This window comes from Chiloscyllium punctatum, chromosome 44 (assembly GCF_047496795.1).
Source record: "Chiloscyllium punctatum isolate Juve2018m chromosome 44, sChiPun1.3, whole genome shotgun sequence".
Lineage (NCBI taxonomy): Eukaryota > Metazoa > Chordata > Chondrichthyes > Orectolobiformes > Hemiscylliidae > Chiloscyllium > Chiloscyllium punctatum.
The window spans coordinates 26,767,003-26,792,768 of record NC_092782.1 but is presented as its reverse complement, the minus strand read 5'-3'; the positions used below and the strand labels follow the sequence as shown (position 1 = coordinate 26,792,768).

Sequence of the window (25,766 nt, the reverse complement as noted above, 5' to 3'; positions counted from 1 at the left end):
TGCATTTTGTCTACATGACAAACCCGAGCAATTTTCTAAGTTGTTAGCTTGATGCTAGTGTTGTAGCTGTACTTGAACAGCTTGGCCTGGATACAGTATCTGTGTGATGATGGGGACCCCAGTCTGAAATTGCTAGATCTGTTCAAAATCTATCTCATTCAGCCCAACATAATGTGATATAAGATATTACCAAAATGAAGGCAGGACATTGTCCCCGTAAGCACTGTGTAGTGGTTACTTCTGCCGGTACTGATGTGCACAGAGACATCTGCAGCAGGCAAATAGGTGAAAAAGGGGTCAAATATGTTTTTCTCTTTTGTTTGTTTCTTCATTACCTGCTGCAGACCCAGCCGAGCAGCAGTGTCCTTTATTGCTGTACGAGCTTGATCAGTGGTGCTGCTGCAGCGCCATACTTGATGGTGAACATTTGAGATTCCCCACCCAGAGTACGTTCTTCATCCTTGGCACCCTCAGTGCTTCCTCCAAGTGTGGCTCAACATGGAATATTGATTCATTAGCTGAGGGAGGATGGAACCTAATCAGCAGGAGGTTTCTTTACCCACGTTTGACCTGATACCATGAGACTTCTTGGAATCTGGTTACCAAGGTTGAGACTCCCATGGCAACTTGGTCCTCATTGTACCACTATGCTGCCAGCTCTGCTGTGTCTATTCTGCCAGTGGGACAGAACATTTCCAATGATGATGATGGGACATTATGACTCTGAGAGTATAAATATGTCAGGCTGCTGCTTGATTAGTCTGTGAGACAGCTCTGCCAATTTTGACACTAGGTCCCAGATGTTTGTAAGGAGAACTTTGCAAGGCCTTTTTTTTTGTCCTTGCCAGTTTCAGTGCCGAAGTCAATGTTAGGTGGTTTGGCAATTTAATTCCTTTTTTCCCTTTGCAGTCGATATGACTGAATGGTTTACTAGGCCATTTCAGAGTTGACATTATTGCTATGGATCTTGAGTCACACGTTGTTTAGACTATGTAAAGGTAGTGGTTTCCTTCCTTAAAGCCCACTAAATTTACTAATTGGGTCTTTCTGATGATGGTGTAATGGTCAACTTTAGACTCTTAATTCCAGAACTCAAGTGCCCAGAACATTACTAGGTCTCTTGATTAATAGTCTAGCTATAAAGCTAGTAAGCCATGGCACATTTGCAAGTGTTGTTCCATATTGTAAAATTTTATTTCCTTTGGTTGGTCCGGACTAAAGCTATAAACCTTGACCAGGTGATCATTTGTTATGGGCAGGAAAAAAATCCAGCTACAAAACGAAAGTGTAGAAGATCTCTCACTCTTTCTTGAAAGTACCAGAAAATCTCCAGTAATAGCTCCCATTCAATTTCATTGTTGGAAAAAAAAGGAAAATCACATTAAGAGATTGTTCTGATTGGAGAAATTTCTTAACCAGTGAATGAAATACAAATTGGTGTGCATACAACCTCCTTTCATTGAAGAACTAAAGGGAATTGGAAGAAACTGAAACAGATTAGCTAAAACAAATTTGAATTGTTTCCCTATTTGTTTTTTCTTTTTCCACTCGTAATATCCATATGTTGACTGCCTTTGACTGTGAAGGGGGAGCTTAAGGAATAGTAACATTTAAGTTGTGAAGCTTTGCTTGCAATTCGTATTTTCTAATTAGTTAAAGACAGTGAGCAGTTATTTTCTCAAGTGCAGAGACCCTGTGACTGATTTCTTTTAACCTGAATTTGTCAGTCAACCAAATAGGGTCCTTGGATATTTTGACTAAATTTATTCATGTTTTGTGATGAATTTGGAAATATTTTGGCTCCGTTTTAAGTGCATTACTCCGTTGAGTCATGAAAATTTGATGTCGCCTGATTAAAAGTTATCTATTTGAACACTGTGAATAAATCTGCAGGCATGCCTCTAACTAAAGTTCGCAACATTATTTTTCCTGTACATGAGCTACTGATGTTCTCTAAATGCTCTTACATACTCCAGAAGTGTGGTGGCAGTAATTCGTACTATCCTCCTCCCCGCTGTTTTCTTGGGATCCGCTGGCGCTCTGGTCCTAAAGCAGCCAGCTTATCTTATGCAGATTGTGAAAGAAGCAGATTTCAAGGTTAGGATGTCCCTTCCTCAAGGGAAAAGCATCTTGGAATGACAAAAAAAGTTGGAAACCTGGCAATCCAAAAAAATGAGTTGGAATCCTGCTCCATATAATTTCATAATCAGGCATGATTCCGGGTGGGGGTGTAAAAACAGAAGGGACACTCAAATCTTGCATCTGATTGAACAATGACATAATTTGAAGCGTTGAATGACTTCTGTTATTGTGTCTAAAAAAACTTATACTAAATATTTTATGGAAAAATGTAAATGTTTGTTTATATACTCTTAAATAAGTTGATTGTCATGTATTTTAGGTGTTCTTCAGATGATGCAGACCCGGATTGCTGCACTTCAAAGCACAGTTGACAGGTATAGTACAAGTTTTGCATTTTAACTAAAGTACACTACCACCAGTCACATTGTACCTGTGAAATAATTATACCTGGAATCTCACTGCATCTGATTCACTGAACAGTTGTCAGTGATGGCAACATTAGGAGTTTATAATAGAAACAATGGAACAGGAGTAAGCCATTCAACATGTCAAGCCTGCACCACCATTCAATGAAATCGTGGCAGACCTGTGGTCTAATTCCATATACCTCTGGCCTATATCTCATTTATTATCTTTGCCCAATAAATCTATCTCAGATTTAAAATTAATAACTAATTCTGCATCCACTGCCATTTATGCAAGAGAGTTCCAAACATCTTTTACCTTTTGTGTGTAGAAGTGCCTTCTAACAACTCTTCTGAATGCCTGGCTCTAATTCTGAGATTATACTCTTGAGTTCAAGAATCCCCAACCAGTGGTAATAACTTACCTTTATCTACCTTGTCTTTTCAGTTGATACCCCGAAGAATTCCATCAAATCACCCATAAACCTTCTAAATTTTAGAAAGAAAAGATAATTGAAACTAATACAAAAGACTCAAGTTATATAAAGTGGCATATGATCAAAATAGAGAGCAGAGTTCTAATAATTTGCATGTGATTTGCAAAAACAAGCATGATGTTTAATTACATTTTTATTTGTTATCAGTATTAAAGAATATGGAACAATGGAGTAATTGTGGAAGAATTTTATATCAACTGGATATCTAGATTTGCAGTAGCAGTAGGGACAAGAAGTTCATAATGTATACAAAGTTGTTTCAAGAATTATGGAATCAATAGGAATAAACTGTTTTAAACCTAGTGTTTTGTAATGAGGGAGGGTTAATTTATAACCTTGTAAAATAGTATCTTTATCAGACAGCATCATAATATTAGAGAATTTTATATATATATAGTGTTTGGAACTGAATATTAAAAATCTGAAAGAAACAAATTACCCGTTCATGAGGAATGAGTTGGCTAGGTATTTGGAAAATGAGATTAAAGCATGGCAGATGAGCAATAATGAAGACTTTACATTATTTGAACATTAATTTTTTATTTTCTAAATCAAACTCTATATGGGAAAATTTGTTCACTGTGACTTATAAGAATATTAGATTAAAGGAAGAAGCTTGCAATGTTGATTAAACATTGTTAGCCTGAGGATTAGGTGGGTTTTAAAAAGGGAAGTCAGCAAATGAAATCTACATACCTCGAATATAACAGACTTTATAATTTATAGTTCTTAGTTGTGCACAATTACTCCTTTTTGAAACTGATCATACAGCTGTTGGCTATTTCTGTTTTTTTTTGTTCTCTTTTCAACAGGATCAGAGGAAAGATTGTTGACCCTTATAACAAGATTGTTGCTCGTACTGCACAGTTGGCCAGATTACAGGTATGCTATTTTAATGTACACCTGTACATCAGTAATCCACATTAGATATCTCTCTTTATGCTTTTGTTCCACAGATGCTGCCAGACCCACTGAGTGTTTTTGTTTCAGATCTGCAGCGTCCACAGTTCTTTTAATTTACTTATGCAACAGAAATCTGTTAGCTATATTCAAAGCTGCAGGTTTCTGGGCAGATACTCAAAATTGAATGTGAAACTGGGCGAAGGATAGAAAATACTCATTGGATGCAATCACATCGAGTAAGTAGGAGTATTGAGTGAGCTCTGGGAAGTTAGAAATGTAATGTGGGAAGATGGTATGGTTGTAATGCCACTGAGCTGGAAATCCAGCTGTCATGCTGTGGGGAAACAAATTTAGCAGCTGAGAATTGAATCTTAAATTCAGGTAATATATCTGCAATATAAAACTGGATTCTGCACTGATCATGATTATATATCCTGGATATTCATAATCATATGTTTGACTATTGTCCTTTAGGGCAGGCAATTTGTCATTCTTGTCTGACTTGGCCCACATGTGACTCCAAACCCACTGTAATCTGGTTGTACAGCGGAACATTATAGCTCATGGAGTAAAAGGGTCCGGAGAAACATGGATACAAGATTGGCTGAAGAATAGTAGTTAATGAGTATTTTTGAGGCTGAAAGGTTCATAGGAGGTTTCCATAGAGGTCAATATTGGGCTCTTTTCTTTTTCCTGATTTTTTTAATGTTCTACATGTTGGAGTTAGGGACAGTTTCAAAATCTACACATGTTGACAACTTTTGGAGACATTATAAACTGTGATAATACTAAAAAAAAATTGAACATAGATCAGGAGTAGTAGATCTTCAAAAGAACATTGACAAGTTGGTGGAGTGGATGGATATGTGTCAGGTGTAGTTCATTGTGCAGAAGCATCAAGTGTTCATTTTCATTGAAATAAGTGGGGAGACGGTAAAATATAGTGAGGTACTCTAAAGAGGTTGCAGGAGCAGAGAGACCTGGATGTATCTGCAAAACCTATAAAGGTGACAGGTCAGGCAGAGAGAGTGGTTAATTTACAGATTACAAAGATCTATTAATAGTTGCATAGATTTGAGAGCAGAGATGTTATGCTGAACCTCTGTACAAGCGTACAATACTAAGTTGCAAATTAGATCTCAACTGGGGTATTATGTAATTTTTTGTGTGCCACACTTTAAGGATCTGAATGCGTTAGAGAGAGTGCATAAGAGATTTACAAGAATGGTTCCACTTTCAACAAGGCAATTTTTAAGAGATCATTGGATGATTATTTAAAGAAAAATAATAAGAATATAAGGAGCCATATTTTCCGCATTCCCTTTTCACAGCAGTCACTTTGATTTTCCCATCAAAGGGAAAATGGTTAAGATAAGTACAATGTTAAGGTGCTAGATGAGTTGGGAGTAGGTAAGGTATCAACTGTGCAGCAGATAGTGTGCCAGGTAGTAGGATGCCACATGGGTAGCGGGGTTGGTAGGATGCAAGTTGCAAGATTGGAAGGAGGGGTAGGTAAGTGATTAGGGTAGGTAGGGGTGGGCTGAAGGAATCTGGTCTGGTAGAGACTGGAGTGGGTGGGTGGGTGTCAAGTCTGGGAGGTTTGGATCAGCGATAGGGAATCTGGTTAGATTGAGTCTGGTTTGGCAGAGTGAAGGGAATGGATGGTCCAGCCTGGTGGCAGGGGTGTTGAGTCAGGTCTGACAATGGTATGGGTTAAGGCAGAGCATGTGGGTGTCAGAACAGAAGATAAGTGGGAGTCTGGTCCATTGGTGGAAAATGTGAATGGTTGGACAGATTGGGATACTGGGCAGAGTTGTGTGCTGTGGAGAGGTTGTAGCAGTTGGGGGTTGAGTCAGAAGGCATAGTTGTGGTAGGGATATGGAACCAGGAGTGACTAGGGTGTGGTTGCTTGGCCTCTAGAAAGGTGCTGCTCCATTAGGGGTTTAGAGGCGAGTTTGGGTCCAATAAAAGGATGGATGGTTGGGATCAAGTGGCAGCTGAGGGCTGGCGAATTGTTTGCAGAGCACAGAATGGAGACTGCAAAGGTATCAAGTTGCATTGTCAGGGTGTGTCAAGTTCAAGTCTGGGGGTCATAAATGATCTGGTAGTAATATAATTGGGGATGTGTGAGGCAAGTATGGTGTCAGTTTAATAGTTACTCAAGAGTTAGACTATGTATTTAATAATTTAACTTCCCTGAGTAATTGTTTTACTTAATTTCATCGGAACTATCTAAAGTCTCTTATTTTTATGGAATTGCTCAGGAAAATTTAATTTCCTGAGAAATTGCTTCAGAATCTGGATGGAGATTCCACAGGATCCCTATGTGCAACTCCAATCTACCTGAATAGGAGGTAGATAGAAAAAAATAGGAGCCGAAGTAAGACTTTCCAGCCTGCCCCACCACAGTCTAAGATCATGGCAGAGGTATCCAGATCTCTCTTCCTCTTTTGTGCCAGTTCCTCATAGTCCTCGAAATTTCAAATCTCTATCTGCTTCATCTTTAAATATTCTTGTTGCCTATTCTTCACAAATTATTTGAAATCATAAGCTTTTGGAGCGCAGTCCCTTCGTTAGGTGAATTGAGAGAGAAGAGCACACAGGCACAGAATTAATAGACAGAGAAATAAAAAGATCATACAACCAGAGTGTTGAATAATAAACCTCTGTAGGTGACCAAGAGTGTTAGATGGTGTGAATAAGGTGTCAACAGCTGAATGACAAGTGAAGGGATGGCCTATAATCCAATTAAATGAGGTTGAGAGATAATTATAAAACTTTAAAAATAAGATGGTGCTGGAGACAAACTAAATAACTGAAATAACATGCAAGGTATAAAAGTTAGATCTGCCGAAGGTCTAACCTGAATAATCCAAAACTGTACAAACTAATTGAGGTAGAGAGATCATAACAATTTATCAAGGTAATGGTGTCAAATGTTCCTTCGGAATGCTGAAAGTTGAGAGAAGGGGAACATGTCTTTTGTTTAGAGGTAGTAGAAGTGACAAAGACTGATCTGTTGAATGTGGAGGCTGGTTGGATTGGAAGTCAACGGGGAAGTCTATCCTGGTTCTGAAAAGTTAAAGGAGGTGTTACCTTTTCTATCTGTAATTAATCCTACTGTCCTAGAAAAGTTGTTACTCTAAGGTTACTGCTAAACAACTAATTGGTCCATGTTGATAGTGTATTTTCAAAATAATGTATGTGAGAAATATCTTGGCAGATTTACAATAATCGCAGTGGAAATTTGTAAAAAAAGGTGGAGCAACCCACATACCCTACAAAGTATTTTTGTTTGGATCTCATTACCAACAATGACATGTATGCTGGATGTGGGCATATCTTTTCAGTCCAAAGAATCTGAACAGATGGCCCAACCCAAGATAATACTGTAGAAAGAGGAAAGGGGTAATGTGGGCAATTTAATCAGCATCAAAACATTTCAAAGTACACTGACTCTGAGAACCTTCTTCTGTTCCCGTCTGGCTGTTTTCTTTTCCTTTTTCAATGATATGTGCAAGCATCCTCTGGAAACTTGTAAAAATTGTGTTTTATCAAAGTTGATACAGTTGCAAAAATGCTGACAACTGAAATAAACAGCCTGCTACTTTAAAAAGACAGCCCTGAATGTGACAAATATGTTAAATTATTTTTGTCGCTAGTTTAACCTATTGTGCTTTAAACTACAAGTATATTAAATATTCCTACAAAGGTGCAGGTTTATTTTTGCAGTATATAGAAATTTCTAAGTAACATGGAGATCGCTGATGGTATAAGTTAATTTTGATAATTTTGGTGCATTTTTCATTATTTAGGGCCTGTAATTCTGACTTGTGAAGTCGTAAATGACAGTAAATAAAGAGTACAGTACATTGTAGATGAATCCACCAATAGCATAATATTATCTAAGAAGGAATACTGCAATTAACAGAAATGTTTAAAACGGACAGAGGGTGACCATGTGATACCATCCAACAATTATTTGATGAAATCGGAGAGAGGCTGCTGAGGTTAGAGCAATAGTCGGGTTGTTAAGTTGTTTTTATCTGAGGTCCTTTACACACTTGATGCAACTGCAATACACCAACTTTTGCGAACAACCAACCAAGTTTATTAAGCACATTACAGTACAAACTTTTGAGAAATCCTGAACACTCCTCGCCGTGCTTGCGAGGTTTGCCCAGGGTTCTCTCTCTGGAGGAACCTTTAACACACACCTCACAGGGCTTACAGGATCATGGCAAAAGCTCTCTCTGAACAAAGGAAACAGTCCTTCCTTTATACAAAATTTTTACATCAAAGTTAGTAATGCCCACAAGACAACCCCCAGTCACTCCCTCAATAGTCATATGCCACTCAAGATACAATGCAGTGACCACCTCCCCTCCAGAAACAGTGTAATGCAAATCATCCCCTAATGGTCAAATCTGTTGCAAATTGTTTTTTTTTTGTAACTATAGGGAGTAGTCCAATTCCAACTGTAATGTTCTTATTGATTTCTTAATAGGGGATGAAAAGTGTAAAACATCCCTGAAAAGCAAGGAAATGGCCATGCAAACCTCCCACATTCCACTTATAGGACAAGGACATACCACCTTACCCCAGGGGCATTCAATGTTTTGCAGGTCATTAGAGCAAATTAACTCTTTAATATCTCAAGGTCTCGGGGACTAGGTGATTAAGCAACAACTACCAATAGAAAGTGGGAGTGGGGGGGGGGGAAGAAGCAATAACAACAGAGAGTGCCTTACAAAATTCCATCCAAGCTTCACATCCACTCTAGCTGCCTCAGAATTTGCAACCCCAACATCTTGCCTTGTGATCCATAGTTTGGGAACCCCACCCCAGCAAACTGTATAGTTAAAGCATACATGTATGCAGAGCACGCACAAAGAATGCAATGTACTCTTGTTGCTCCATGAAGTTATGGAACGTTCTCAAATCATCATGAAAATTGGTGAAAGCCAATTTGCAATGTTTTATACCATCAAAGTCACTTTCTTGCATATTGATTATTAGAGCAAAGTCCAGTCTGTTGATTTTCCAAAGCACTCAGTTTCTGTAGTACAACAATACAAAGAGTCATCTTAATTTGCACTAATTTCAGTAAAATATTTTGATATCCTTTTGATGGGATGTGGAGATTCTGGCAAGACCAGCATTTGTTCGCCATCCCTAAGTATTTTACAAGGGTGGTATTGTGCTATCTTGAACTGCTGCAGTCCATCTGTTGCAGGCATACCCAAGAAGCTGGTGGGAAACACTTTGGGAAAAATTAGGATTTTGACCCAATAACAGCAAAGGAATGGTGATATTGTTTCAAGTCAGTACAGTGTGGCTTGAAAAAAAACTTTGTGGTGATGTTCATATGCACCTGAAGCCTTTGTCTTTATAAGCAATAGAGGTCATGGGTGTAGAAGGTGTTGTAAAAGGTGCCTTAAGGAGTTTAGTGCATCTTGTAAATAATGTGCACAGCTACCACTGTAGATTAGGCTGATCTTTGACATGAATGATCATCTCTTTGTACAAACAAAGTTCATCTTCAGAATAGCCAGAAGAATACAGTAAGGTATCAGGAATGATATTCTGTAATGATTCATTAGGAGTCTGCCGCAAGTGCTAGGCAATTGTACTTCAGTAAAAGAACACTGTGTTAGTTCACAGAGGGTTCCCAACTCATGACTGGCCAACTTACAAACACTTGTACCTATAACCATGATCCCATACAGGAATGTATTGTTGATAATTTTAAAGATCTGACATGCAGGCATGTCCTCTTAGTTAAGAACAGTTTTTTTATATGGTCCTCATTGTGTTCCAAATTGCATACAAGATAACTTGTGAACAGACTCAATACAGCCTGTTTACAACCTTTTAGCATGTGATCAAATGCACTGTCTCCATGTATACATGGGAACAGCTTTGAACTGAAAACAGTGAAAATAAATTACCATTTATATAGCATATTTCCATTACAACACATTCCTCCCAGATCGTCTCAACGCCTTTTGTGCTCGCTTTGAGCAGAATTTCAGCAGAGAGGTAACACCTATTCTGATAAGTCCTGAAGAACCTATCCCAACAGTCACTGCATCAGGTCAGATCAATTTTCCTTCGTGTGAATCCAAGCAAAGCTATGGGACCAGACAGAGTCCAGGCCATGCCCTCAGAGCATCCGCAGATCAACTGGCAGAGATCTTCTCAGACATCTTCAACCACTCCCTGCAGCAGGCCACTCTCCCTGCCTGTTTGAAGAGGGCCAACATCATCCCTGTGCCTAAGAAGGCTCATCATCATGTCTCAATGACTACCGCCTAGTGCCCCTAACCTCAGTGGTCATGAAGTGCTTTGAAAGGTTGGTCATGGCATTAACCAACTCCAGCCTGCCCAGTACCCTTGACCTGCTCCAATTTGCCTATCGAACCAACAGATCCACGTCAGATGCCATATCACTTGCCTATCATTTCTCCCTAGAACATCTTGACACCAAGAACAGTTACGTGAGAATCTGACTCCTTGACTACAGTTCAACCTTCAACACTATTATCCTCTCGTGACTGATTACTAAACTTAGTGATCTCGGACTAAGCCCCACTCTCTGCAACTGGACCCTCAGTTTCCTGACCCACAGGCCACAACCAGCAAAGATTGGGGACAATATTTCATCTTCAGTAACACTAAACACTGGAACCCCCCCAGGGATGCGTACTCAGACCTACTGTACTCTCTGTATGCCCATGACTCTGTCGCCAAATATACCAGACTAATGCCATTTACAAGTGCGCTGATGACACCACCGTAGTCGGTTGAATCTCAGACATTAGGTAATTGATTCAAGGAGCTGATTCAGGCAAAGGGGTTCAGTTACCTTCTTAAGAACAGTATGGTTCTATGATCATTGGTTCTGAGAAAGCTCGTATAACTTTACATGGATAACTTTTTAAAGTGCAATAACTTTAGCAGGCAATAGTGGCTGCCCATTTGTGAATAGCTAGATTCCATAAGCACTAGTGAAATTATTAACTAATTAACTGTTTTTATGTGGTGGCGATTAAGGAATGTTTGCTGGTATGGATGGTGGGAGAACTCAGTATTCTGAAAGTGTGATGGAACTGTTGACACCCGCCTGAACACTGCATATGCAAGAGCATGAGAATTATGAGCAGGAGTTCATCATTTGGTCCCACAAGCTTTAAGACCATGGCTGATCTGACTGTGGCCTTGTGCCTCTTGTCAACATCCAATAATCCTTACTACCTTGTCAATCAAAAATCAATCTATCTCTGCCTCTTCTGCTCTTTGTGAAAGAGAAATCTACAGAGTGATAATTCATTGGGAGAAAAGATTTATCCTGGCCTTAAATGGAAGGTTCCTATTTTATTTTAAATTGTGTCCCCTACTTCTAGACTTCCCCCATAAGTAGAAACATATCTCCATGCCCACCTTGACCAATCCCTCTAAAAGTTGCATGTTTCAATACAATCACCTCTTATTGCTTTAAACTCCAATAAGCGTAGACCAACCTCTTCAATCTTTCCTCATAAGGTAACCTCTTCAACTCAGGAATCAGTTGAATGAACCTTCTCTGCCAGTTATTGTAATTATATCTTTTCTTAACTAAGGAAACCAAAGTTGGACATGCTGCTCTGAATGCTGTCTTCATGAAACCTAGAGCAGTTGTATCAACATTTCCCTACTTTTATACTTGATTTCCTGTGTGATAAACATTACATTTCGTTTCCCTTCCTAATTACTTGCTGTATCTATATACTAATTAATGTACCAGGTTATCCATATACCTCTGTTCTGTGAAGTTCTGTAATTCTACGCATTCCATTTACTAACAAGAATATAAGAAATAGCAAAATGCGTAGACTAATGAACCCCTCAATCTGGCCCTGCCATCTGACAAGATCTGCCCAAGGTATTAAGTGCTCTTTTGTGCTAGCTCATCATAGCCCTCAGATTCCTAATATTTCAAAAATCTATCTACCTCCTCTTTAAACACTTCATGTTTTATTCTCCACAACTCTCCAGGGCAGAGAATTCCAGACAATCATTACCTCTTGAGGAGAGGAAATTCCTTTGCATCTTGGTTTTGAATGAGTATCCCCTTATCAGTAATTATGTCACCTAGTCTGAGAGTTCCCCACTAGTCAAGAAATCCTCTCAAAATCTGCCCTGTCAAATTCACTAAGGATCTTACATTTTTAATAAAACCACTCTTCATTTTTCCAAATTCTTGAATATGGCTTACTGGGTGTTTTAGATTAGATTAGATTACTTACAGTGTGGAAACAGGCCCTTCGGCCCAACAAGTCCACACCGACCCGCCAAAGCACAACCGACCCATACCCCTACATTTACCCCTTACCTAACACTAGGGGCAATTTAGCATGGCCAATTCACCTGACCTGCACATCTTTGGACTGTGGGAGGAAACCCACGCAGACACTGGGAGAATGTGCAAACTCCACACAGTCCTCACAGTGCCAGAGACCTGGGTTCAATTCCCGCCTCAGGCAACTGTCTGTGTGGAGTTTGCACGTTCTCCCCGTGTCTGCGTGGGTTTCCTCCGTGTGCTCCGGTTTCCTCCCACAGTCCAAAAATGTGCAGGTTAGGTGAACAGGCAATGCTAAATTGCCCGTAGTGTAAAGTGAAGGGATAAATGTAGGGGAATCGATCTGGGTGGTTTGCTCTTCGGAGGGTCAATGTGGACTTGTTGGGCTGAAGGGCCTGTTTCCACACTGTAAGTAATCTAATTTAAAAAAAATGATTTGGATGTGAGCATAAGAAGTATAGTTAGTAAGTTTGCAGATGACACCAAAATTGGAGGTGTAGTGGACAGCGAAGAGGGTTACCTCAGATTACAACAGGATCTGGACCAGATGGGCCAATGGGCTGAGAAGTGGCAGATGGAGTTTAATTCAGATAAATGTGAGATGATGCATTTTGGGAAAGCAAATCTTAGCAGGGCTTATACATTTAATGGTAAGGTCCTAGGGAGTGTTGCTGAACAAAGAGACCTTGGAGTGCAGGTTCATAGCTCCTTGAAAGTGGAGTCGCAGGTAGATAGGATAGTGAAGAAGGCATTTGGTATGCTTTCCTTTATTGGTCAGAGTATTGAGTACAGGAGTTAGGAGGTCATGTTGCGGCTGTAGAGGACATTGGTTATGCCACTGTTGGAATATTGCATGCAATTCTGGTCTCCTTCCTATTGGCAAGATGTTGTGAAATTTGAAAGGTTTCAGAAAAGATTTACAAGGATGTTGCCAGGGTTGGAGGATCTGAGCTATAGGGAGAGGCTGAACAGGCTGGGGCTGTTTTCCCTGGAGCATTGGAGGCTTACAAAATTGAGGGGCATGGATAGGGTAAGTAGGCAAAGTCTTTTCCGTGGGGTCGGGGAGTACAGAACTAGAGGGCATAGGTTTAGGGTGAGAGGGGAAATATATAAAAGAGACCTAAGGGGCAACTTTTTCACACAGAGGGTGGTACATGTATGGAATAAGCTGCCAGAGGAAGTGGTGGAGGCTGGTACAATTGCAACATTTAAGAAGCATTTGGATGGGTATATGAATAGGAAGGGTTTGGAGGGATATGGGCTTGGGTGCTGGCAGGTGGGACTAGATTGAGTTGAGATATCTGGTCAGCATGGATGGGTTGGACCGAAGGGTCTGTTTCCATGCTGTACATCTCTATGACTCTGTAATAAATTGGAAGTCAGCATTGCCTCTTTCTTGCTTGATTGCACAAAAATATAATGAAAATCCATGGGAGGCAATTCTAACTTCGTGAAAAGTACTGTATCAAGTCAATGCTTGATATCAGATTGCTGATAATCTGACTAACAGTATCTGAAGTAATTAGGACAGGTGGGAAGAAAAGTATGTGGGACTTACAGTATTTTCTTAATTTGCAAAGAAGCTACTTATCTGTGATCAAATAGCCTTACTCTGACCTGTAGTAAAAGAGATTTAAAAGTTTTGGAAATGATGGATCTTAGTCATTCATGTTCTGCTTAGATTAGATTAGATTAGATTAGATTAGATTAGATTACTTACAGTGTGGAAACAGGCCCTTCGGCCCAACAAGTCCACACCGCCCCGCCGAAGCGCAACCCACCCATACCCCTACATTTACTCCTTAACTAACACTACGGGCAATTTAGCGTGACCAATTCACCTGACCTGCAATGCTTAGGAAAAGAGCATTGTAACCCTTGATGGTATTGAGCAAATGGTCTATAGTTGTGGTATTCACACATGAACTGTTAAAGTAAGTGACGTGATGAGTTGAACCAGGTTTAAATCTGCATTAGTTTGTATTTAAGAAAAAAAACATTTACTTTTAAGCAGTGCAGCTTGAACTTTCATATTAAGAAAACTAGTTCACAAGGTCACTGCCTCCAAGACATTCAGCAAATCCGTATTCTTTGAATCTCATTCAGGCAGCCTGTGATTTACTTCGAAGAATAATCCGTATATTGTACCTAAGTAAACGGCTCCAAGGTCAGCTACAGGGAGGCAGCAGGGAAATCACCAAAGCTGCTCAGAGTCTCAATGAATTGGGTAAGTAAAAGATACCTTTTACTTGTCTAAAAAGTTAGTCATTGCTTCTACAAACTAGTGTTTTTAGCATTGTCATGTGATCTATTTCAAAATGAAGACTATTGTAATTGCAGTAGTGTCATCAACTCCATTTCATTAAACGCAACAGTCGATGTGGATGTTTGTTTAGTGAAAACTAGGCTTTTCTAGAATAGTAGATACTTGAAAAAAACAGTAATACCATTTCAAAAATCAAGTAAACATGCTCAGAAAGCAGAAGATTTGATATGGGTCAGGGTCAAAAAGTGTGGTGCTGGAAAAGCACAGCCAGTCATTCCTGATGAAGGGCTTATGCTCGAAACGTCGATTTTTCTGCTCCTTGGATGTTGCCTGACCAGCTGTGTTTTTCCAGAACCACATTTTTTGATTGATCTCCAGCATCTGCCATCCTCACTTTCTCCTATGTACATTATGGGCTGAAGCAACTGCTTTTTTATAAATATGAGGAACAAAATGATAGATAATGAACCTCTGGTTTCACATCAGCCACAGCACACAAGAAGATTTATTTCCAAGATTAAATTTCCAAGACACCACAGTGTTTAATTGGCACAAGGCAACAGCCATGTTAGTAACAATAGTTTTTCCTTGGTACCTGGCAGACTTTCATGAAAAACATGTTAATTTGCAAGTAATTCATCCTCTGTGATGCCAAGTTTTACTAGTTCCCAGTTAGCTATGCAATCCTTTGTCACATAGAAACTAGGAGCAGGAGTTGGTTATTTGGCCTGCTTAAGCCTGCTCTGCTATTCATTGTGATCCAGCTGATACTCTAATCTTAATGTCAGTTTCACACTTTATTCCCAGACCCCTAGATACCTCTTAAATCAAAAATCTGTTTCTTTTTTGAATATATCCAGTGACTTGGCCTCTGTAGTCTTCTGTGATAGAGAATTCCACAATCGGTGCTCTTTGCATGAAGAAAGATTTCCTTATCTTCGTCCTAAATAGCCTATTCCCAACTAAAGAAAACATCCCCCTTGCATCTAGTCTGTCCAGCTTTGTTAGAATTTTCTACGTTTCATTCTGCTCCTCTCAGGCCTAGTCAAACTAATTTCTCCTCGTTGTGGTTCTATTTGCCAAGCTGGGAATTTGTGTTGCAGACGTTTCGTCCCCTGTCTAGGTGACATCCTCAGTGCTTGAGAGCATCCTGTGAAGCGCTACTGTGATGTTTCCTCCGGCATTTATAGTGGTTTGTCTCTGCCGCTTCCGGTTGTCAGTTCCAGCTGTCCGCTGCAGTGGCCGGTATATTGGGTCCAGGTCGATGTGCTTATTGATTGAATCTGTGGATGAGTGCCATGCCTCTAGGAATTCCCTGGCTGTTCTCTGTTTGGCTTGTCCTATAATAGTAGTGTTGTCCCAGTCAAATTCATGTTGCTTGTCATCTGCGTGTGTGGCTACTAAGGATAGCTGGTCATGTCGTTTCGTGGCTAGTTGGTGTTTATGGATACGGATCGTTAGTTGTCTTCTTGTTTGTCCATGGGAGAAGAGGAAGAAGAACACCTCTACAATTTATTCGCCAAAAACGGATAACCCCGCAATTTCATCAACAGATGCCTAAGGAATGAGGGCATACCACAACCCAAAGGACTAGCCACGTTACCATATATCAAAAACAGTTCTGAACTGATAGCCAGACTACTACGACCACTAGGACTCATAACAGCACACAAACCAACAGCCACTCTTAGACAACAACTCACCAGGGCAAAGGACCCGATACCCAGCATGAGCAAAACCAACGTAATGTACAAAATCCCATGCAAGGACTGCACAAAACTCTACATAGGACAGACAGGAAGACAGCTAACGATCCACATCCATGAACACCAACTAGCCACGAAACGACACGACCAGCTATCCTTAGCCACACACGCGGATGACAAGCAACATGAATTCGACTGGGACAACGCTACTATTCTAGGACAAGCCAAACAGAGAACAGCCAGGGAATTCCTTGAGGCATGGCACTCATCCACAGATTCAATCAACAAACACATCGACCTGGACCCAATATACCAGCCACTGCAGCGGACAGCTGGAACTGACAACTGGAAGCGGCAGATCCAAACCACTACAAATGCTGGAGGAAAGATCACAGAAGTGCTTCACAGGAGGCTCCCAAGCACTGAGGATGTCACCTAGACAGGGGACGAAACGTCTGCAACACAAATTCCCAGCTCGGCGAACAGAACCACAACAACAAGCACCCGAGCTACAAATCTTCTCACAAACTTTAATCTATCCTCATAGAACAGTCCTGCTAACATCAGTAATAGCCTAATGAACCTCCACTGCATTCCCCCTATGGTAAATATATGCTTTCTTAGGTAGGGAGACCAAAAGTGCATGCAATGCTTCAGCGAGGCACTGTATAACTACAGTAAGGCATTCTTATTCTGCGTTCAAATCTGTTGCCAATGAAAGCCAATGCACCATTTGCCTTCTTAATTGCATGCTTCACCTACCTATCTACTTTTGAGTATGCAGGGATAGCCAAGTCCCTTTGTACATCCATATTTTCCATCACCATTTAAATTGTAATCTTTCTTTCAGTTTTTCTCATTAAAGTGTATAACTTCACATTTAGCCACATTGTACTGTATCTGCCATTTGTCTGAACTTGTCCTTGCATCATCCTCACAACCCACCCCCTCAGTTTCGTAACATCAGCAAACTTGGAAACATTGCATTTGGTCCCCTGTTCCAGATAATTTATTTTTATATATTGATATATAGCTGCGGTCCGAGCCCTGATCCTTGCGTACCACACGTGGAAAAAGATCCATTTATTCCCACTTTGTTTCCTGTTTGCCAACCAATTCTAATCTATGCCAGTATATTATCCCTGATCCCATGTGCTTTATTTCTGACCACTCGCTTTTTATGAGAGATCTTATAAAAAAATGCATCACATCCACTCTTTCTCCCCTATCTATTCTACTCAAAAAAAAACTCCAACAGTTTCATTAAACATGATTTACCTTTTATAAACCAATGCTGGCTTTAAAAAAACGTGTTCTGTTAGCACGTTTTTTTCTAATAGATTCTAGCGTTTTCCTCATGCCTCATGTTAGCCTAATTCTGTTAATTCTGCTTTTTTTTCTCTTCCTCTCATTTTAAATACTGGAATTATATTTGCCACCCTCCAATGTGAAGGTATGCTCCAGAGTCTATAAAATTTTGGAAGATGACGAAGAATACATTCAATATTTCCAGGCCACTACCTTCAGTTAAAAAGGAAGATAACTTGAGTGCTTTAAAGATACCTTTTATTCTTATTTTGAACTTTTTAAATTCTGTATTCCCATGCTGGTCTTTCTTATTATTTCAATTCTGTAATAACACTTGAAGTATCTGTACCTAGGTACCCTGAACTGAAGATGGCACCATGAGGCGACTTTACAAATGTTTCACTGCACTCATTTGAGTGCACATGACAATAAAGGCTGTTCCATATTCTCTATTTCATATTATCAATTCCACTTTCTATTTTCTTTAGTATTCTTGAATATAGATTAGCAGGCCCTACTGATTTGTCAGCTTTTAACCCCGTTAGTTTTCGAGCATCATTTTCTCACCAATACTGAATTCCTTCAATTCCTCCCCTAACTAGACCCTTGGTTTCCCAGCATTTCTGGGAGGTTACTTATTCCCTTTTTTGTGAAAACAGAACCAAAGCACTTGTTCAATTTTTCTGCCATTTATTTGTTATCCATTATAATTTCTATGGCCTCTGACTGTAGGGGGCCTATGTTTGTCTTTAGTAATCCATTTCTCTTCAAATATTTATAGAAACTTGTATGTCCAGTTTCTATCTTCCCTGCAATTTTACTTTCATACTCTTCTCACTTTTGATCATTTTTTTTTGCCCTGCTTTGCTGAATTCTAAAGTTATCTCAATCTTCAGGCTTGCTGCTTTTTCTAGCACTTGTATTTGTCTCCACTTTAGATCCAAAATTTTTCTTCCGTTTCTTTTGCAAGCTGTGCTCGAGCCACCAGATAGTAAGGAATAACTGTTGTACTTTATGCACATGCTCTTGTTGACAGGCTCCTGTTAGCAGCCTCCCTTCTCCTCAGTATGTTCATCCCTTCCTGTTTGCAACTGTTCACTTCTTCCTTCCCTTTCTCTTTGTAGTTGTATGCTTCTCCCTCCCTCATCTTTCCAACCACGTGCATCTCCTCCCACCTCCCTTTACAACTACTCTCTTTTACCTTCCTCTCCTCTTTGCAGCCACTCATTTCTTCATGCTCTTTCTCCTTTCTAGCCACTCCCTATTCGCTCTTTTCTAGTCACACATTTCTCATCCTGCCTGACTGACTTTCGCTTCTATCTGCCTCAGCTGACAAACTGTCTGCTTCTCTCCCTGTTTAGCTGACAAATAGACATATGCACACACAACTCTGACCTTGCCTGGCAGATAGGCTCAATAGCTAAATAAAGGGGTGGGGTTAGTGGTTATGGGCGGCACGGGTGGCACAGTGGTTAGCACTGCTGCCTCACAGCGCCAGAGACCTGGGTTCAAATTCCGCCTTGGGCAACTGTGTGGAGTTTGCACATTCTCCCTGTGTTTGAGTGAGTTTCGTCTGGGTGCTCCAGTTTCCTCCCACAGTCCAAAGATGTGCAGGTCAGGTGAATTGGCCATGCTAAATTGCCCCTAGTGTTAGGTAAGGGGTAAATGTAGGGGAATGGGTCTGGGTGGGTTATTCTTCGGAGGGTCGGTGTGGACTTGTTGGGCTAAAGAGCCTGTTCCCACACTGTAAGTAATCTTAAAAAAAGCTGTATTTTGAACTGTATTGACAGAAACCACAGATTACAACACACTGTAAGGTCCTCCAACTCATGTCAAACAGCTATCCAGTGAGTTTCACTCATCTACTCTTATCCCAGAGCCTTACTAAGTTTTCCCTTCCAGGTATACTTAACCAAATTAATATTGTAATTTATTAAATCGATGTTGCATTAGATCATAATTGTTTTCTTTCTAGCAATCAATGTTCCCTTATGTGGCCTCTGGTCATTTTCCAGTCATTGTGGCAAAATATACATGGGTTTGTTAGTGTGTGCTTCCTCTAATCTGTGCATCACCTGGACGTATAACATGGACAAGCCCAGGTACAGTTTGGACCAACATTAAACAGCCTTCCATTCAGTAATTGTGAAGCTTTTTCTAAATAAAGGCAGGGAAATGTGTAAATAAAAAATTCAAAAATCTACCCATTTATAAATAAAAATGAAATTGGACCCAGCCTGTTTGTTGTTTGAAATTTGAGTTCTGTCACCTTGGTAGGTTGTTCATTCTGCCTGAGGCACAAGACAAAGAGAAGGATGGTACTGACAATTCCCCACCACTCCTCTGTCTCCTGACTTGTCACTTTTAGCCTTTTCCCTGCCTGGATGACTAAAGAAATTGAGGGTTTGGTTAAGAAAAAGAAGGAAGCATATGTCAGATATAGACAGGATAGATCGAGTGAATCCTTAGAGTATAAAGAAAGTAGGAACTTAAGAGGGAAATCAGGAGGGCAAAATGGGGACATGAGATAGCTTTGGCAAATAGAATTAAGGAGAATCCAAAGGGTTTTTACAAATATATTAAGGACAAAAGAGTAACTAGGGAGCGAATAGGGCCCCTCAAAGATTAGCAAGGCGGCCTTTGTGTGGAGCCACAAAAAATGGGGGAGATACTAAATGAATATTTTGCATCAGTATTTACTGTGGAAAAGGATATGGAAGATATAGACTGTAGGGAAATAGATGGTGACATCTTGCAAAATGTCCAGATTACAGAAGAGGAAGTGCTGGATGTCTTGAAATGGTTAAAGGTGGATAAATCCCCTGTACCTGAGAACTCTGTGGGAAACTAGAGAAGTGATTGCTGGGCCTCTTGCTGAGATATTTGTATCGTCGATAGTCACAGGTGAGGTGCTGGAAGACTGGAGGTTGGCAAACGTAGTGCCACCGTTTAAGAAGGGCGGTAAAGACAAGCCAGGGAACTATAGACTAGTGAACCTGACCTTGGTGGTGGGCAAGTTCTTGGAGGAAATCCTGAGGGACAGGATGTACATGTATTTGGAAAGGCAAGGACTGATCCGGGATAGTCAACATGACTTTGTGCGTGGGAAATCATGTCTCACAAACTTGATTGAGTGTTTTGAAGAAGTAATAAAGAAGATTGATGAGGGCAGAGCAGTAGATGTGATCTATATGGACTTCAGTAAGGCATTCGACAAGGTTCCCCATGTGAGACTGATTAGCAAGGTTAGATCTCACGGAATACAGGGAGAACTAGCCATTTGGATACAGAACTGGCTCAAAGGTAGAAGACAGAGGGTGGTGGTGGAGGGTTGTTTTTCAGACTGGAGGCCTGTGACGAGTGGAGTGCCACAAGGATTGGTGCTGGGCCCTCTACTTTTTGTCATTACATAAATGATTTGGATGCGAGCATAAGAGGTACAGTTAGTAAGTTTGTAGATGACACCAAAATTGGAGGTGTAGTGGACAGCGAAGAGGGTTGCCTCAGATTACAACAGGATCTGGGCCAGGTGGTACAATGGGCTGAGAAGTGGCAGATGGAGTTTAATTCAGATAAATGCGAGGTGCTGCATTTTGGGAAAGCAAATCTTAGCAAGACTTATACATGTAATGGTAAGGTCCTAGGGAGTGTTGCTGAACAAAGAGACCTTGGAGTGCAGGTTCATGGCTCCTTGAAAGTGGAGTCGCAGGTAGATAGGATAGTGAAGAAGGCGTTTGGTATGCTTTCCTTTATTGGTCAGAGTATTGAGTACAGGAGTTGGGAGGTCATGTTGCGATGTAGAGGACATTGGTTAGGCCACTATTGGAATATTACGTGCAATTCTGGTCTCCTTCCTATTGGAAAGATGTTGGGAAACTTGAAAGAGTTCAGAAAAGATTTACAAGGATGTTGCCAGGGTTGGAGGATCTGAGCTACAGGGAGAGGCTGAACAAACTGTGGCTGTTTTCCCTGGAGCGTCGGAGGCTGAGGGGTGACCTTATAGAGGTTTAGAAAATTATGAGGGGCATGGATAGGATAAATATACAAAGTCTTTTCCCTGGGGTCGGGGAGACCAGAACTAAAGGGCAAAGATGTAAAAGAGACCTAAGAGGCACCTTTTTCATGCAGAGGGTGGTACGTGTATGGAATGAGCTGCCAGAGGAAGTGGTGGAGGCTGGTACAATTCCAACATTTAAGAGGCATTTGGATGGGTATATGAATAGGAAGGATTTGGAGGGATGTGGGCCGGGTGCTGTCAGATGGGATTAGATTGGGTTGGGATATCTCGTCGGCATGGGCGGGTTGGACTGAAGGGTCTGATTCCATGCTGTACATCTCTATAACTCTATGACTCTATGCTACTGGAAACCTCGGTGAATTTAATTTTGATCACCTTCTAAATGCAGTGGTAATAGGTGTTCTGAGCTGATGTTGATGATTGGAACTTCAGGTAGAAATAATGGCATGTCTCGAACACTTTTGTTTTTAGCAGACTGCTAAAACTTGCGATGACTCTGGCATCTATTGTGTGTGGGCCTCACTTGACAAGGAGCACCAATATTGGGTCCTTGGTTCCTAGTTCATCAAGTGAGGAATTCTAACTCTCAATGTTGGAAGCCGGTTCTCTGCTCAGCAACTGAGAGTGATGAGCTAGCTCCATTATTTTAATTGATCAATGTCCTCTGTTGACTGCACCATTTCATGTCGCCTTCAATGACTGTGAAGGTGACAGTGAAGGATTTCCAGTTCAACCCTGGCACGTGGACCGGAGGTACAGCAGGTTGTAATGAAAGGCCGTTTCAAACCTGCCCTTAAAAATCGCAAAATTTAAGAGTTGTCTCATGATATTGGGAGTGCAGTCCAATTAAGTAATATTTCTCTCTCGTGGTAATGTTTTGTGTGAGTTAACATGTTTGTGATTATTAAATATCAATAAACCAAGTGATTTTTTTTTCATTGGAAGATGGTGTAGAATTGAATAAGTACTGCAACTGCTTTGACCTCTAAGGTCAGTATTTTGACATCTTTGATTTTGACACCTGACCCATCTTGCATATTATTTCTATCCAGCTAAACATGTCAACTGTCAATAACATTTGCTGCTTTCCAGATTCAGATGTTGTTGGAATCTTGACTACACTGTTGAAAACGTCTTCTTTTTCAACAGTAATTGGTGTGGCTTAGATTAGAATGTGGCTGTTTGCCATGGGCAGTTTTTAATTTTCTTCTGAAGAAACATTTAAGATAATTACGTATGCTTACCAGTCAACTGCATGAAATATTTAAGCTGCCATGCAGTAAATTGTTTCTGTTTACAAAACTCACTTATACATTAATGAATGCATTTAATCAAGCTGATGAGTGGTTCCAGAATTGATCCTAATTATGCAAATTTCATCAGTCGTTGCGTTGAAATCGAAGCACTGATGATCAGCAGAAAATTCGTGAAATTATATTGTTGATCCCTCAGCTCCATTTTAAATGACAGTTTTACACCTATCGAGCAAATTCTGTGACCATCTGCTACTTTTTCCACTGCCCAAATAGTGACTCCCCCACACCACAACCATTGAGCAACAAAGAAAAGTTACACTTCAGATAACATAAGAACCCAGATCAAGTTTTCAAATAAGAAAATCAAGGAAGGGAATTGAGGGACGATAATCAATACATCATAAAATGACTTGCTCTCTCAGCCCTCTATATTGAGCAGAGTTGAACCCTTTCCGCTACCATTTCTTCTCACATACATGTCCCATACATGTCCCATTTAGTAGGGACTGAAGTACCACCTGCATTGAAGAGAGGATTATAGATCTGTTACTGCGACACATTCCACCCCCTAAGAAGAAAAGGCATATCCAAAACCAAATCCCAATCCCAACAGTTAGGATGCAGTTACAAATCTTTCCATATGCTGACCTCCAATCCTGTCATAAGCTTTATTCTCCAAACGGTTTGAAATTTTTCTAAATTAATGATGTTTGATATTGCAGGAGGTAAAGTAAACTAACTTTGACTCAATACAATTATGGAATTATATGGAATGGTGAAATCATAGAAATGTTTGAAAATAGCAAAAGAAACTATGCACTAACTTTATTTCAACTGTTAAATTTAAAAATGCAATAACTTTCAATTTGTAACAAAAAATAATTCCTTTGCTGCAAATTAAACTCAGTCTTTCTAGAATTATTCAAGTTTTTTCTTATTCCTTTTCCTGTCCCATGTTGGATCTCCTGGGAGTCTTGGAGAAGAATGTGGGGGGAATGTAGCGAAGGGAAGACAAGCATTGCTGTTGACATCTCTGCATTATTTAATCGCCTTTCTCTACAGCACAGGAACAGATCCTTTGGTCCAATCAGTCCATGCTAAGCATAATTCCAAATTAAACTAGTCCCACCAGCCTATTACAGATATTGAACAAACTCAGTTTTAAAATGTTAATTTAACCTGAATCGCATAACGTTTGGTGTTTGTTGCAGTATCTACTATCCAACGGAAAAAGAGGTTTTTAAATCTCTGACCTTTATCTAAGACTTACAAACTTTGTACCTCAATCCTCTAAGTTCAACAAAAAACATAGGATTAAATCGGGACTGGAGGTATAAATTATAAGGAGATACTTAGTAAGCTGGAGTTTTTTTCCGTGGGGCGTTGAAGGCTGAAGGGTAACCTTAGAGATTTTAGAAATCTTGAGGGGCAGGCATAAGGTGAATAGCCAAGGTCTTTTTCCTAAGGTGGGGGAGTCCAAAACTTGAGAACATAGGCTTAATATGAGACTTGAGGGGTAATTTTTTCTTGCAAAGGGTGGTGCATATAGGGAACAAGCTGGCAGAAGGAGTAGAATAGGTGGGTACAAATATGACATTTAAAAGGCATCTGGGTGGATACATGAGTAGGAAGGATTTAGATGGATATGAACCAAATGCTAGTGAATGGAAATAGGCCAGATTAGGATGTCTGGTCGGCACAGATGAGTTGGACTGAAGGGTCTGTTTCTGTGTTGTATGATTCTATGACTACGTTGTTTACGTCAGCTTTAAGTGTATCTCCATTATGTCACTATTGCTGACTGCACAGTCTTGCTTTAATTTACTTTTCGTTCCAGTCTGATTATTGTATTGGCTCCACAGTGTCTCCTCCTGACGCCTTTTGATTTAAATAAATATCAACTATAGACCAGCAAATAGATGTAATTGCATACTTGGATTCTAAACATTTGATCAGTTCTACTGATTGGGTGGTGAAGCAGTAGGTCAGCATACTTGCTGATTATTTCGAGATTGAATTGTCCAATTTGCTTAGTTGGTATGTATCTGAAATCAGATTGAACTACAAAATGTCCATATCTAACATGTTTTTCATTTACTTCCTACATTACAATAATCTGAGGTAAATCTAAGCTGGAATTTCACTGTAAATAACATTGTGGGAACAGTAAAAAAAAAGTAAGATTCTTGTTAAATAGCAGATAGATAGCCTCTTTATATGCAATTATCATATAAATCAAAATGTTATCATAACTTCAAGTAGTAAGCACTCTTTAAAGAAATGTGACAGTCATTCTGTGATAGTCCACATCCATCAACAGAAATCTGATCTGTTGCTAGCCTTGTTTTTTTTTGTAGCGTTAATTGAGGGAGCAATGTCAAGCAAGATGTATAGAGGATTACTAGCTTTTCTCTGAACCATGATATCTTTAATGTTTACCCTTGCTGAATATGTTATGTTACTTTAATGCCTGATTTTGAGGATAACTTTGTCATTGCTGATATATTCCTTCAGTCTAGATTATGCAGTTAACTGCTTGGATTGGTGTTGAACCCAAAGTCTGTGAATCAGGAGCATATCAGTCCCAAATCAGACCAGTTTGATACATTGCTTACTCTTGAAATGTCCTGTAGTGGTTCGCCAAACATGGCTTGTGAAAGGAACAACTGTAGAATAATTTATTTTAAAATCCTTAGCATTCAAAGTTTGCACGTTGTATCTGATGACAGGTGTATTTTAATTTTGAGCGTGTTTGAAAGGGGCAAGTACTGTAATATAATGTTTGTATGTACTAGTTGGATTTGGCTTTGTTATACAAGTCTGGTTACTGATTCAGAAGACCTTATTCAAACTCTAGACATGTAATCTAAACTAACTTCACTGCAGCTTTAAAGAATTGACCCGTTCTAAGGATGTAAAAGATTCCTAAAGAAGCATCAGAATTTCTGCCAATGTCCGAGTCAACATTCTTGTCTCAAAAACACT

General features: G+C 40.0%; 1 protein-coding gene across 3 annotated transcripts in view; it reads left to right on the top strand.

Annotated features, from left to right (window-relative positions):
- Positions 1-25,766, top strand: part of cog5 (component of oligomeric golgi complex 5) — a 229,610-nt gene that overhangs the window by 107,921 nt on the left and 95,923 nt on the right. For all 3 annotated transcript variants that reach the window (XM_072562513.1, XM_072562514.1, XM_072562515.1), the window contains exons 4-6: positions 2,402-2,456; positions 3,796-3,865; positions 14,334-14,454. In XM_072562513.1, the coding sequence (XP_072418614.1) occupies positions 2,402-2,456; positions 3,796-3,865; positions 14,334-14,454 (246 nt within the window). The remainder of the gene's footprint in view (positions 1-2,401; positions 2,457-3,795; positions 3,866-14,333; positions 14,455-25,766) is intronic.